The 16,527-nt window shown below is 34.3% G+C and overlaps 1 protein-coding gene across 7 annotated transcripts in view; it reads right to left on the reverse strand.

Annotated features, from left to right (window-relative positions):
• Positions 1 to 16,527, reverse strand: part of SSBP2 (single stranded DNA binding protein 2) — a 304,079-nt gene that overhangs the window by 222,284 nt on the left and 65,268 nt on the right. For all 7 annotated transcript variants that reach the window (XM_036847746.1, XM_036847742.1, XM_036847745.1 and 4 more), the window contains one exon: positions 9,760 to 9,832. In XM_036847746.1, coding sequence (XP_036703641.1) covers positions 9,760 to 9,832 — 73 coding nt within the window. The remainder of the gene's footprint in view (positions 1 to 9,759; positions 9,833 to 16,527) is intronic.

Genomic DNA, 16,527 nt, shown 5'->3' on the forward strand with positions numbered 1-16,527 from the left:
AGACACATGAAAATCACCATTATTAACACCAATATGAAAATCAGTTATCACCACTAACCCAGAAATTTGCAAGAGATTGGGCTTAATATGTAGACTCTAAATTATACTCTAAGGATTGAATTTTTTAATAAGTTCCTTATTTGAGGGGATTGGAGTAAGAAGGTATATGACTTCCATAAGAATTTTTAAAAGATGGTGACATAAACTTTCCAATTATTTATATTTCAGATGAGTTGGAGTTCACTATAATAAACATTTAAAACAAGGTCAATATTCTCAAAATTACAAGTTCTGACTAAATGCTTTTTACAAATTAAATTTAAAAATTGGAAAACTGTGTGGGTGTTCATACAGTGCCTTTTTTAAGCATTGGATCACAGTCAACAGAAAGGATAAAAATCTTTGCATTCAGGGAGATAATATTTTAGTAAGGAAGATAGACCATAAACAAGCAAACAAACAAAAAAAGGAAATTGTATTTACATTAGAAATAGAAGGTGACAAATGCTGTGGAGGAAAACAAAACAGTGAAGGAGGATAAAGAGAAAAGGTAAATGTAAGTTATAATTTTAGCTAAGGTGATCCAGCTTTGAAAACAAACAATCCTTATGTATAAGTATATCCTGTAGTTTTTTAAATAATTAAAAATATTTAACAATACTCCAATCAATAAAATGTGCCCACAGGCCCTTAACACTACTAGGAAGTAAACAACTATAATTATAGATTTCAAAAAATTCAAGGAATCCTTTCTATCACCTACTATGGAAGAAGTTATCCCAAAAGGATAAAAAACAAAAACATTTAAAAATAAAAACTTAAGAAGTGGCCCTAAATGTAAAAAAAGAAAAAAAATCAAAACCTCTCTAAGGAAGAGATGCAAAACTTAAGTGCAATTAAAATAACTGAAACTGATTACATTTTTAGAGTTCTTATGTATACAAAATATGAACCACTGGGAACCTCGACATAGACAAGTAATTTGCTCTCAAAAAACAAACAAACTTTCTAAAGATTAGAAAATTATATATGTGATAACCATTTTAAAAAAGAGCTAAAAGGTGAAACTCTAGCAATTAATGAACTTGAATTTATAAAGTCTAAATGTGATCTATGAACCAGAGCATGTTATATAAATGTAAGCCAGATCCTAGCTTGAATTCTCCTAAGCAGTAACACTCAAAAAAAAAATTTTTAATGTATACTACCTTTTATCTGATAATTTCAGTTGATCAATATTCTATCTTTTTGGTTCATGAAAAAATAAGGAATGGTACTTAATGAATCTTATGAGAAATAAAACTCTGATGTCCTGCTAAAGTTATAATTTAGTCAGAAACTTGTGTCTCATCTTTCTCTCAATCCTTTCTCTTACCATTTTTTCACTAGTCTTCTTGAAAGGGCATAATAATGGACCTCACAGATGTGCCCCAGACATACTAATATTCCTAACCCCCGGAATCATCCTAAGCATATAAACAGTAAGTTTTTTAAAGTAGTGTCCTTATGTTTCATCTCAGTTCATCTTGACTTTACATAATACAACTGTGAAATAATTAAAAGGAGAATGTGAGATGACTTACGAAGAGTCAAAGTAGCATGACTAGCTCTCAGTGCCAGACTGTGCTGGAGGTAGGATTAGACTCACAGTCTAACATGAGTCCCACTGCACCACATCAGCTACTAAGCAGTCTCCTTCCTGTACCTTCACAACTTCCACAACCAATCATCAGCTATTTCAGGAGAAAAGGTACTCTAGGAAAATAACTATATGGTTTATATTTGATATGGTCTTTCACAAGAGGAAGTCTGAAGGTAAAGCATCTGTATTTTAAACAGTATTACATCTTATTATTCCTAAGAGAAACTCAAAATGTTTCACATACATCATCTTTTTCATCCTCAAACATTCTTTACTATATCGTGAGTAAAGTTCATCTTTCTCACTTTAAATTGCAAGTCTGTGGCAGAAACAGCTAAAACTTTTGTCCATCATACTGAAGTTAACACAAAACTCACAGTTATTCAATGAACAACAACTAACGTTTTAGGTATTTGCAAAGAAGAGGTCGTTATACATAGGAATATGTTTCCATAGTGAATGGTAGTTTTTGCCTCCAAACTAATTACTACTCTAGATATACTTGTTTAGAGAAAGCATGAGATGATGCTCAAGAAAACAGAACCTGATCTATAGAAAACTTTGGCACATTTACTGCAGCATTTTTAGAAACAATGAAAATTAGAAACAACCTGAAAAACATTCACCAATAGTGAATGTAAAATAAATTTTGGTGCTTAAATACTACAGAACAGTGTGTAATCATTAAAATGAATAAGATATATCTATATGGAAAAATAGCCATGCTATATTGGTTTTTCAAACTGGAGATTACAAAAGGTTGGAGAACAAATACATATAGTATAAAACCTTTCCTGTTTAAAAAGAAATGTATGAATATGTAGATTGCATTTGGGTGTATGCATATTAAAAATGACACCAAACTTACAACTATTATCTCTGGAAAAAGCTAAAGGAAGACTTTCATTTTAAAATCATATTCACATCCACATATGTAGTTTAATTTTTTTAGCAAACGTGTATTAATGATGGATGGGGTTGAGGAATAGCCAGAAAATACTTCTAAATGTCAACAGTCATTTTAGGAACAATTCTTCTGCTATTTATGAAGAGGCATTTTCTGTTGTACTGAGTTTCATGGGCTTCAGGCTTGTTTAGGTGTTTAAGCGGCATCTGTGCAAACAATCTCTCTCTCTTTATTCTATTTTTCCTTCTTGCATTATTCCAGGCCCAATGTGTAGTCCCTAGTCCTTAGGCTTTTTGCTGTTTAATCATCCACCTCCCTTCCTTCCGACATTAGTCCAGCTAAAGGCCGTATTCTCCTGTAACCTTGTAAATCCCAAGGCCAATTCCCACTGCCATATTCTGCATCTGAGGGCCCTGTCTGTGATTATGCAGTGTCTCTATCATATGATCTAGTGTTTTCAGCATCTCTATGTAAATGCACAGCCAAACATTGAATCATGAATGAAAGGTATATTGGCAAGAGTAAGACATGCCATATGGTTTATATCTGAAAATTATAAATTACAAACTATCACTATCTGATAGCAATTCTTCTTCTAGGAATTTATTCTATAAATATGGTCACATGTGCAAAATTATATATGAAACAATTTTCATTGAAGCATCATTTGTAATTGCAAAAGACTGGAAACAATCTAAATGTCCATCAGTAGGGGGCTGGTGAAATTATGGCACATTTCATAGAACGAAATACCCTACAACCACAAATAGAGAATTATAAATTTAATGAACCAATATAAAACAACTGAAGTCGAACAAGTGAAACAAAAATCAAAGCACAGAACAGAGCGCATAATAAAAAAAATTTGTGATACACACACATACAAACATATATACATACACACACACACATTTACTTATCATCTCATCATCATTTGCTTCCAGCAAGGTATACTGGTCAGTTACCTATTATCTCTCTGCCCCAAACCCACCCCTCCTACACTCCATTCTACACTTGGTGCTTGGATTCTGAAAATTACATTTCCTAGGCTCCTTGCCAGCCAGTTTCCTGTTAAGTTCTGCTATCAGGAGACACTAGTAGGAGATCAAAAGGCAGGAGGAAGAAGAGAAGCTTCCTGCCCCTGGCTCCAAAGGAGTAGTTGCTGGTTGCAGCAGGAGCAACAAAGCCGAGGTGGGGCAATTCTGGATGTCGACAGCACCTTTTTTGGGGGGTTCCAGCCTCATCAATGTGGGACCACTTTAGACAGTCAACAGCATCTCCAACAGCACAGCAGTTCATGTGAAGCTCATGGGATACAAACTTTACAGAGTATTCCTAAAACCTTTCATACTTTTTGAAAACCAATATTAAAAAAATTAATACCCTGAAAGGATAAAGCTAGTTCCTGTGTTAAGAAAAGAATGCATACCTATGTACACATTTGTTGCTAGACAAAATCCTGAGACTTCTAATTTAGATATAATCCACTGTTCCTACTAATTTTCTAAAACCTTCCATGTATAGAAGTATCGGTGCATCCACACAACTAAACTAAATGTAAAAAACAGTAAAAATTTTTCCATCCTAATTTAAAAAAGTAAAGCTGATAGATGTGTAACAGGAAGAAAAATCTGACTGTACTTTGAAGCAGATATAATCCAAAACTGTGCTGTTCAATGTGGTACTCATTAACCACATGTGGCTCTTTACATTTAAAATTAATTGAATATTCCTCAATTGCTCTAGCCACTTTTCAAGGGCTCAGTAGTCACATGTGACTAGTGGAGAACTTACTATACAGCAGAGATTAGAGATCATTTCCATAATCATGGGAAGTTTTATTGAATAGTCCTGCTCTGCTTTAGAAGGAAGGTAGAAGTCCTCTTAAAAAGGAATACCCTTTATTGGGAAAACTCCTTGATGCATATGAAGGAAACAGGAAAGTTAAGGCAAAGAAAAGGTATCAGCCATAAGGAGGAGAAGCAGCAGGGCTGTAATACTTAGTGAGAGCAAGAAATTACAGCAAGAGAACCATACTGTCCTCCCTCCCCCTAGTAAGCCCCAGAGATGTTAGAGAGGACTTGAGACAACCTATTATATTAGGGATTAGAGCTGGAGCCATTTTGCTAGAAAAGGTAGCCCCAGGAGGTAGGAGGATTGTGGGCCATCCAGGTGACAGATACTTGGAGCACACACGTGCACGTAGGATATATATTTATACTTGTACTCTAAAGAAATAAACTACACACGATAGAAAAGAGGGGAATTCCTTGGCAGTCCAGTGGTTAGGACTCAGGGCTTTCACTGCCAGGGCCCAGGTCCAATCCCTGGTCAGGGAACTAAGATCCCATAGCAAAAAAAAAAAAAAAGAAAAGAATCAGTCAAGCATTAAAATAACACCTTTGAGCACTTACCACATGCCAGGCCCTTCAAATCACTTTACATGTAGTAACTCAATTAAACCTCAGCGCCACTTTAAAGTATTATTATGATTATCTTCTTTTTATAATTAAGAAAACTGAATGAGTAAATATAATGTAGAACACAATTCAAATCCAGCAGTGTGGCCCTTAAGTGATCGCTCTTACCCACTACACTATGTTGCCTCCAAATTAAAGTTCAAGAAACAGGTAAGGTTAGGAAATTATTATTATTATTTTCTCTCTTCATATAGGTGAAAAAATAAACAGAACAGAATTTTGGAGTCTATGGAGTTCAATAATTTAGCATTCCTAATAAAATCTGAAGAAACAATCCATTAGATATTTTTAAGCTTCTATTTCTGGCTAACTTATTGGCTAATTTATGGCAAATAAGGGCTAGTAATATAGTATAAACAATGTAAAATTTTTAAGAAGAGAAAAAAAACCTAGATCTCTGCAACACTCTAATTCTTAATTTTATTTGCTACAGACACCAAGCCTCATTCTGAGGCATGAATACCATACAAAATTTCAGAAACAAGCAGGAATTATCTTTGCATAATGAAATAATATAACGCAGGAAAAGAATCGTTTTTAAAGAACCCAAAATAACAAAAATTGATATAGAATTGCAAAGAAGATTTCTTAGCATTCTGTTTATAATTACTGAATACTGAAAGATAATAAAATATAAAGCAGAGGAGGGGCTCTGTATTGAGAATATTTCTAAAGAATATTCCATTTTGTCCTCTTGGTGGTAAGAAAATGAAAAGTCATACAAACTACATTTAGGATTCAGGTAGTGGTTTAGGATCTATGATGAATCAGAGATAAGAATGACCTTTAACACAGCCTGGCTAGAGAAATGTTTTAATTTCTACTGTTATCCCAATGTTATCTCTTTTAACTAAGAAAAAAAATAGCTGGGCTAATAGTGCCCTACTATTCTGACTGATAACAAAAGCTATCAGAAGCAGTCCAATTTCTGACAGGCTAGGCCAAGGGCAGTATAAGAAAGGCTAAGCCCAAGTGAGAGATTAGGCTGCTGAGATACACATCTTACTTGTTCAGATGATGCCTGGAGTTCCAACTTGACCTTCTCACAACTTCATCCAGAAAGCAAACCCATATAAACGAAAGAGGTGGCCCAGCACAGTAAATCCTGGCTCACAAGGGCTCATTAACATCATAGTCATCTATATCCTCATTCATCCTGAGGGAGAATGCCGAAATTGGAAGAAGCATTCTACTTCGCCTTGAACCAGTGTGAGAACATCGAATACTTGAGTAATTGGTGCCACTTCAGTCATTTCCTTTTTATCACAAATACCCAACCCAAATAAATAGCTCCCCCTGATTTTTAAGTTCCTTGTATAACAGTTCTGAATTAGGTAAAAATCTGGGTATAGAGTAAGAATTTAGATAAGATGGTCCTTCACTACTCAAATAACTGAAGAAGTCATTCTACAATGAGCAGCCTTAAATTTTCCAGATGATCCAAGTGAAAGGAAGAGAGAAAGCAATGCTAAATAGGGTACAAAGCTCTAAAAGATTACATTCTCCTTTCTTTGTTGTCCATAGTTAAAGAGAATGGGTACTGCCATTCACACAGACACTGCAGTACAAACCTAACGATGCTATTCTTTTACTTAAAAGAATAAAAGTTCTCTTTTGCCGAGAAGATAAGTCCAAGCTTCTTGGCAGAATATGCAAAGGCTTTTAGGTAAGAATGCACTATCAGCACAGAGAGGTGGAGCCCTGAGAAAGCTTTCCTAGAAAAAGCTACTTCTAAGCTAGTCAAGGAGAGAAGGGGAGGAGATTTTAGGCAGTGAATAGCACCGAGTAATGCCCAGATGAGAGAAGGCTTCTGGTATGTATAGGCAAACACAAGCAAGCTGGTATTATGGAAACCTAAAATATGAGGGAGGACAATATAGCAAGCTATTGAAATTTAACCAATTGAAATTACAGTCAACCCTCTCTATCTGTAGGTTTCACATCCACAGATTCAACCAACCACGGAGAGAAAATACTTGGAAAAAAAATTCCAGAAAGTTCCAAAAAGCCAAACTTGAAATTGCTTCCTACGGGCAACTATTTACATATCATTTTCATTGTACTTACATCTATTACATAGCATTTGCACTGTTAAGTATTAGAAGTAACCTAGAGACGATTTAAAATACATGGGAAGATAAGTGTAGGCAATGTGCAAACACTGTGCTATTTCACATAAGGGACCTGATCTCTGTGGATTCTGGCATCCACAGCAGTGGGGTAGGGGTGGGGAGGTCCTGGAACCAATACCCAGTGGATACGGAGGGACGACTGTATCTAGAACTCTAGGGTATACTCAGCAATGGCCTATTACAAATCTACCTCCAGACTTCCATTTTAAAATCAAGGTAATTTTGTATTTTATCTTCTATTATTTTTATTTTTAAATAACTATACAAATATATATACATATATATTTCTTGTTTTAAAACATTCTACAAGTAAGGGTAAAATTCCCCTTCGATTCCTTTAACATCCCCACTCCCATCAACAACTAGTCTGGAATGTATATTCTTTCAGACCTTTACTATACTTCACATTCGTAAGTATGTACCCACAAAAATATATACGATTGCTTTATGTTCAACGATTTCCATGTAACTATTCTGGGAATCACATACACCCCTCTCCAAAGTCCAATAATATTGTGTCTTCCTGGTGAAAATAGTTTATTTTCAGCTTAACTGATTCCTCTTGTGAAACTGACCAGATTAATAATTCAGAGATATCCTCAATTTTGTATTCCAAATGCAGCCGGAGAAAATAAAATCATGGTAAATACTTGTTAAAAAATGTGTAAATCTCTTCTGGAATTATAATTTTATTTTTACCAAGTAGCTCTAGAAAAGTTGTATATCCATTGTCCATCGAGTCAGAAGCATATCAGTACAGTATCTAGTTATCTGTTCAATCCACATAACTTATTTGAGTCTTAGTACCTGAACTTCCTTAAATACGTTAGCAACATTTTTCTTCTTTGATGAAGTGATTATTAGTGTTGCTAAGAAAAAATAGTCTTGGGAACCCCCGAGGACTCAGAAAATTGAGCCAATCCAAAATGCTCCTTTATATAAGGAAAGTGACCAGTAAATTCTTTTATCAAGTTTCATCAAGTTTTCAAATGCATTAAAATAAAACTTGAAAATCTCCATAAGTAGCTTTAGTTTCTTTTAAATATAAGTTGGCAGTGATTAAGAATATAATTATTAAAAGCATTCTCTTTGCAATCTCAGTCACTTTATAATATCAAACAGTGAATGTGACTCAGAAAGGTTACAGACCAAAGTCTTCTAATTAATTATTTAATGAGATATGGATATATTAAACTTCTGTTTTGATTTAAATAAACTTTGAAATCACATTTTTATTACATTGCATATATTCCTTCTATAGTAAAACAATTGACTTCTTAAGTTCTGAGCATACCTCTCAATTTTCTTACTTGCAAACAGGCCCTAACAGTTCACATATATTAATTAATTAGATAAAAGATTGGGGGGCTACCACGTGTGTTTGTTAACTTGTGTGCTTGTTGGAGGATAGTGAATCTCAAGAAGGCTGTACCTCAGGCAGGGCACTTTGGTCAAGGGGTTGCCCGTCATATCCCTGATCTGGAAGGGGCAAACTAGTGAGATCACTAGAGACAATGTAATTTTGATCAGCACTGTCCCACAGAAACATAAACATATGCCACAAATGAGAGCCACAGATGTAATTTAAAATTTTCTAGTAATTACATTAAAAAAAGAAAAAAGAAAAATAATGTTAGTAACTTTATTTTGTCTAATATATCCAAAATATTATCATTTCAATGTGATCAAAAATTTTAAGTTATTGATATTTTATATTCTTTTGTTCACACCAAGTGTTCAAAATCCAGTGTGTAACTTCATACTTACAGCACTTCTCAATTGCATTAGCCATATTTCAAGTGCTCAAAAAGTCGTATCTGGCCAGTGGCTACCATACTGGACAGCACAGATACAGAGGGGAAACCAGGGGCTTTGGAATTAACATGGACCTAAGGTTTGAATTCTAGTTCCATAACTTACTAAGCTATGTGACCATAAGCTAGTAATATAAACTCCCTGAGCCCTGTAGCTCTTATCAGTAAATCAGGAATAATACCATATGCCTTGCAAATCTCTTAAAAGAACTATAGATAATATAATATTTATTATAATTATAGATAATATGCCTGGCATATATATAACTCAATAAAATCCTCCTCATCCTCATCATTATATAAATTAGAGAAGGAAAAAATAACATTGTATGAGAGCTCAAAGTTTAAAATATTGTGAAGGAGAAAAACAGAAAGAGAAACAAGAACTTGAAGCAAGATTATCAAAATGTTTTCTAACTGAAGTTTCAGTCATCAACCCACTATTATCCACACAAAACAAAAACAAAAACCATATTTTCCAAAATTGTGAATAATGCCAAAATAAGATATTGCTAAAACTAGAGATATGATGGTGTTTAAAGGTTCTATTTCTACAGGGAAAAAATGGCTGGAAAGTTGAGTAGGAGGTTATTTGCATGGACATGGAATTTTGAGATACTAAAAATGCTTACAAAAAATCTACAAAGAGTATATTATGCATTCTGATAACTGAGCATTCATTATAAAACACATAATGATTTTTTTTCAAATAATTGTTACAGTATATTTTTCATTCACTTATATAGGATATCAAAATACAATGCAGAAAATATACAAAACATACCTCTGATAAAAATGTCTGGGCCGATTTCTGAGCTCCTACATGGAGCAGATATTCATATACGTAGAGTGCTAACCTGTAAAATGAGTAAAATATTTATTGAGAAGAGGTATATTTAAAATTCATTCTTTAAATAATGCACACACCTTTTCATTACAGAAATATTTTTCACACTAACAGTGACAGAAAATCAACTCTTCCAACATCTTTTCAATGGGAGTTTATACACATACGTTCATAAAGAACTTTAATTAAAATAGGACGCAAAAGAATAAGACACATTTTTTCTTGGCACGAAACACCTAAATATGGATTTTTGTCTTGGATCATCTAACTTATCAAGCCCTCAATTCCCTTTGTTATACCTAGTATGAATTACTAACTTAAAACCAAACATTAATAATTCCCATAACCTACTTGAAGGTCTAATTATTAGTAAAACAAATGAATTAAGTTATTGGACCTTTACAACAACACTATATCCTTCCATCTTTCTGGTGAATGTTAACATAAACTCCAGCTGTTTACATATCCGTATGCCAAAATGGGTGTTGAATGTCCATTTTAATATATTTGTTCAGGCACTCTCTCCTTATTCTTTAGTTTAGATTGCTAAACCAATAATATTTTAGTTTAAAAGAAATTCAAATTAACAGCAAATCACAGCATTAAGTAAACTTTAAAGGTACCAGATTATATTAAGCATTTGGGTGCTTAGAGTTTAAAGGTTAACACGGAAGTACATATAAATTTATCACTCAAATATAGAATATTAAGTATGCACTATACATTTATACTACTCTCATTATCTTGTGGATTCAGAATTTTAAGCTACACCATGTGGCTCAATTTTAGTTAAGCTGTTAACAAAATATTATTCATAAACCCAAATTAGTCTGAGGCAGTATTTTTAATGATATCTTGGACTGATGCCCAGATGGCTCACAACAGTTCAGTTTCTGCTACACTGTATTTACCAATATTGAGCCAGGTTTACAGTAAACAAAACAATGTAACAATAACCACAGTTCTGTAGAGCTACTCCATTTCTCTTGCCAAGTGAATTTATGATTGTTAAAGACTGATGGCATTTGAAAAAATGAATATTTTCCCCATTTTCATGAAAACATAACATGTATTTGTCATGAAAAGGGAAAGCCTGTATATAATCACTTGCTCTGTCCATTTAATTCTTTCCATTCCAAAACTGCCAAACTCTTAAGATGAGAATTATTCTGTAGTTACTAAGCACCATGAGCAGACATCTGTTAAAGTTACTCATAGATGAAAAGTATGTTGTTGACAGTGAGTATACGAATATAATTTAGAAACATCTCCTATTCTCTTCAAGTTGAATGCCACTTCCTGGATCAGTGCTTCTCAACTCTTTTTCTACCCTAACACAGGTAGTATGTCACATCCCTGTGTGATGCTCCTTGAGGAAGGTTCATACCCCAAAGTATGTCATATGGGATATGGGAATTGAAATGTTCCTGTAGTTTCAAACAAACAAACCCAACTGGTGATTCTTATCACACATTCTTCAAACACACATATCCCACATACTCTGTCTCTCCACTAACTACTTCCAAACCCATCACATGATTCCTGACCATGATGGCAGATTTCACCTTGAAAAAAAAAATATTTGTGAATTTCTCCTGGAGAGACTGAAGCCTCAAAATTGCCTGCCAGTGGCAGTGTGGCCCTACTGCCTACGGCCCTACAGCCTCGGGTTATTCCTTGTGGCTTGTAAAATCTTGGGCCTAGAGCCATACCAGTGGTGCAGTCTGGACAAGAAAGCCAGGCCTAAGTCAAAGGCTCAGCAGTAAGGATGTTCCACCAAGCTTGGAGAAGTTGGAAGTGAGAGGCACTGAGTGAAGCAGAGGCACTGTGGTGGGTCTGGGAGGGGGGGTGCGATAAGAAAACAGACCCCAGAACAGTCAAGACCAGAGCACAACTGTTGCTGTGTCCTTGCAATAAACACCATTCCTTAAAGTTAAGCAAGCCACTTCCTTGTAACCTCTTCTTTGTAATATTAAAGGAGATAATATATTTCTTCTATGTTTTCCCCCAATTAATTAGGTAGCAAAAAGTATATCTCTTTATAAGTAGAATTTAAAGCAACAATCTCCTCTCTCTCAATGGGCTCAGGACAGTGATTCTAAAAGACCTATTGGCGGAGGCACAGAATCAATGGGGGGAAGGGGTTTCAAACCGCAGAACTAAAGATTTTGAAGCGTCTTCCTAGGGGTGTGCTTGTCCTCCTACCTTTAGAATCTGAGCTGTAGCAGGACATCGTGTTGTTATCAACAGGATGATAAAATGGGACAGGGCTGAGAAAATCTATCTATAACACCGCCTCATATATCCATGTTCTGTAACTCCCTTGAACAAAATGAACGCTTCCCAGGCAGTCAGGACCTATACTCCAGAGAGAGTAGCAGGGAGCATCATATGGGTGAACAGTTAATCAACTCTACTGCCTTGATGACTCCAGAATACATCACTAGCAAATCTCCAACATTTTAACTACTACCTCTGTGCATAGGATTTTCCAAACCTATGTCTTTAGCCCTATCCTCTCTACCAAGCTCCAAACCTGCTTCTCCAAATTACTGTTTGAAATTTCTAGCAAGATAGCTCTCTCTTAACTTGACCATGTGCAGAGTTAAATTCACCTTCTCCCTCTGTTTACAGTACCTGTGCTCACTTTCAATGAAACACAATTTCTGAGTCTCAGTTTCCTCATTTGTAAAATGGGAAGGATACTTTCCTTGTAGTATTGTTGAAAGGATCAGACAGCACAGTAAATAGTAACAATGACTGCAACAGTTTCAGCTAATTCTGTTACATATTATATTACCAAGTCACATACTGGATTCCAACACCACAGCCTCTCTCACATTTGCCATTCCTTTCTATCCTCTCTCCTGCTCCTGAAGAACCACTAGGAGCCACATCAATAGGAGTATTTGTTCTACCTTCAGATACAGATACTGTGTATTTCCCATTAGCTGCCTACAATAGAGGCATTAGGGCCACCAGAAGTAAGAATCTCCAGGAGGTTCTGGGGGAAAAGCCCTGCAATAAATTATTTGTGTATGAATACAAATGATTCCAGGGGAGTGAGGAGTGACACTTGTCCATCCGTGCAGATGAATCATAGCATGGTCCCTTACCTAGTGACAGGAGATCATCAAACATTTTATTCGGATTCAGTTTCTACTGGACAGTAAAAATTTAAAAATAAATATTGAATATACAAATATTTAAAATGTGTACACTCTCATATTAACATTTTCATTTTCCTTTTTAGGATCTTTAAGAAATTTAACTACTTTTGATAAAGTACAAAGTGGCTATTTAATCTAGTGGCTTATAATGTGATCCAATTACACAGAAAAAAATTAATAATCATGCAGTAAGAGTTTGTTTGCAGAAAGTAGACACAGACTTTTTTTTTAAACATTGATTAATGAAAAAGCATATCAATGATTCATGGATCATATGCCTTTAAATTACCTTCATTTCATTCTAAATTTCAAATAGATACCAATGACTGAGTTAACAAAATCATGACCAGGAATTCTAGAGAGGAATGCAAAGCCAGAATGCAAAATATATCTGAAACAGCTCAAGACCTTCTGTACTCCCTGGTTACTGCGGGCTCTTAAGCTTTAAAAATAAGAGCAAAGGTAGAGGTTAAAATGGGAAGAGAACTGAGAATAGCCAAAGCCTGAGCCCACCTGGCACTGCCCTCAAAACAGTAATTACATATCACCTACCCATGCGATTCACATTCAACTCACTGTCCCTCAGTTACACACATATACACTCATGGGTGCCATCGAAGGCAGAACGGAAAAGTCAACCACCACTGATAAAACTTCACAATTCAAATTCTATCAATCTCCAATTCTGATAGGGTCAAATCTATTGATATTTCAACTAGACTTCATGGATTCAAAATCTCTAATAAATTTGGATGTTGACCAGTCTACAGTTTAACTTTTTAACCTATTTACAAAAGGAAAGGGGGAAATCCCACTCACTTTACTTTGCGCATGATTCTAACAAAAGTGGATTTTTTTGTTAATTACAAAATATATAATTAGAAGGGAATTAAAGATATATAAAAATGAAAAGAACACAGAAAGATGTTAAACCTCTGACTACCCCCCACCAAAAAAAACCCCAAATAAAATTAAAAAGCAATAATGAACTGAGAAAATAGGATATACAATCAATAGGACAACAAAAGGCTAATATGCTTAATATATAAACAGCTCATATAATATGTCCTGCCAGAATAAGAAGACCTTAATTTTTAAATAATGAGCAAGGATGGACGTTAAAGGTCAAATAAGAATGGCTACCTATGGCCAGTAAATAATCCTAAGGAAAAATATTCAACCTCCCAGCCATAAACAATATTTTAAAATTTCACCAATCAATGTACCAAAGACTCTAAAAACATTAAAGCATTCGGTGCCTAAAGGGTAATATATGGACGTGTAAATGGTACAGCTTTTCAAGAAAATAACATGGCGAAGTGAAAAGGTAAGTGAATGAGTAAAAAACACAAGTGTAGAATAGCTTGTAAAGTACGCTCCCATGTATATGACACATATATTCTTCAGAGGTAATTCATGTACATACAGGCACAGGAACAACAAGCTTAACTCACCAGGCTTCCCCCTCTAGTGGAAACATATGTATCCAAACAGTATCTTTTATTGCAGGGGTTTTTTTCCTAGGGAGTGGGAGCCTAGGATAAGAGGCAGACTTTTTTACTGCATAAACTTTCTTCTGTTTGATTATTTCCCCGTACTTCTTCTATTACGTATTTAAAAAGAAATAAACAAGTAAATAGGAAAAAAATAATAAACCTTTTGTGACCTTTGACCCAGTAATTTCTATTCTAAAATACTATTTTAAAGAATTAATCCGAAATCCAAACAATTTATAATGAAGCTCGTGGTAAAATTACAGCAGTGAAAAACTGGCAACCTAAATATCTGATAAAAGGGGAATAGTTGGATTGTGATATATGCAGGTGATGGGAAAATATATTTTTGAAGATGTTTAATGAAGAAATGTTCGTAATTCATTGTTAAAAGTGTGAGCATATATACACAGAAATATACATACTGCATTGAGAAAAAGAGTAGAAGGAAATATGAGTTATAGCTACTGGTAGAAATATTAATAATAGAAGAAGCAATAGATGAAGTCCAACTAGTATGGATGTAGCAGAAAAACTAAATAAAGCATAAAACCAGTATGGTCTAATCAGAGTAAGAGCTAACATCCCCATGCCTCCTTCAGAAGGCCTGAGGACAACTCTTGTTATAGCACTGTCCTCTAATTAATAACAATCATAATGGTAGCTTTGTGTCTCCAGTAAAAGATTAAACTTTGTGCCACTCATACTATACAAAAATCTAAGATATCTTTTCAAAACCAATTTGGCAATAAGTATACGTCAAAAGCTTGCTAAAAAAAGTTCACACACTTTGACCCAATAATTCCATTACTGGGAGTCTAGCCTAAAGAAATTATCCTAAATGTAGAAAAGCTTAATGCCCCAAAATTTTTAAACAAAGAACATGTAGAACAATCAAAATATAAATAAAAAGAAAACTGGCTAGATTTATAGTAAAATATTTTGCATTAATTTCATGTTTGAAAATATAACTCAGAATTTAGATATATTCATTCAACAAGCACCTAAGAGACTTCCCTCTGCTTAATTCTTGAACTTTAAAATGTGAGAAAATGTCATAACCATACCACCAAATAAAATTATTTCAAATTTACCTTGTGAAAATTACAAAATCTAACAAGGAAACAAATTTTTACCATTCACATGAACAAAATCTGTTACATGCTTGCCAAGAGGTATCATCTAACAGTACTAAGACAGTTAAGTATTTAACAGCACATCTACAACACATAATGTCATTTGGAGTCTAATTACAGCAAATTCTCAACTACACTTGTAAATAAGGACTTCACAGTCTGGAAAAGGGGTAAAGAATTTACTTCCCTCTATAATCTAGCTACCTAATTTGAGATTAAATCTCTTGCTCTGAAGGAAATGGTAGAAAATAAGGAACTATGGATAACATATAAAAAAGGTTTTAAAGACAGTATTGTTAATTTGCAAAAAAGTTCTCCAAGCTACACATAAATAAAAGGTGAATACTACCTATAGTTCAGAGCTAATTCCTAACTCTCTCTCTACATACACATATATGTACATATGTCAATATCTATGCATGTGTGTATAATACATCTATATAAAACAAATCATTATTTCACAAAAGTCAGTCAATAAAAATGACCTAATGTGTTTAATCTGAATTTACAGAACAGTTAAAATGGATATGACTGTTTAAATCATAGAAACAATTTTTTTAATCTTATGAACAGGATTCATCAAAAGTTTTCTTTATATTATACATGCTAGTTATAATAACACAATTTAATGTTCATAAAACTTTTCAGGAATGTGTGCCACTTGTGGATAACATTTAATCATGCCTCACAATATATTCCTATGAGGCAGAGTTACGAACTATGTATAAACATCATTAGGTAAGTACTCATACAATGAAAAGTCCAACTACCAATAAACAGCTATGTCTGTCAGCCTGGCCATGATATCCTATATCTACTTTTCACACATTTACCTATTAAATAACCTGTCTTTTGCATGCCATTCTTTTAATATTCCAAAAAGATGCAGTGTTGAAACTGAAAAGC

Source organism: Balaenoptera musculus, chromosome 3, assembly GCF_009873245.2.
Source record: "Balaenoptera musculus isolate JJ_BM4_2016_0621 chromosome 3, mBalMus1.pri.v3, whole genome shotgun sequence".
Classification (NCBI taxonomy): domain Eukaryota; kingdom Metazoa; phylum Chordata; class Mammalia; order Artiodactyla; family Balaenopteridae; genus Balaenoptera; species Balaenoptera musculus.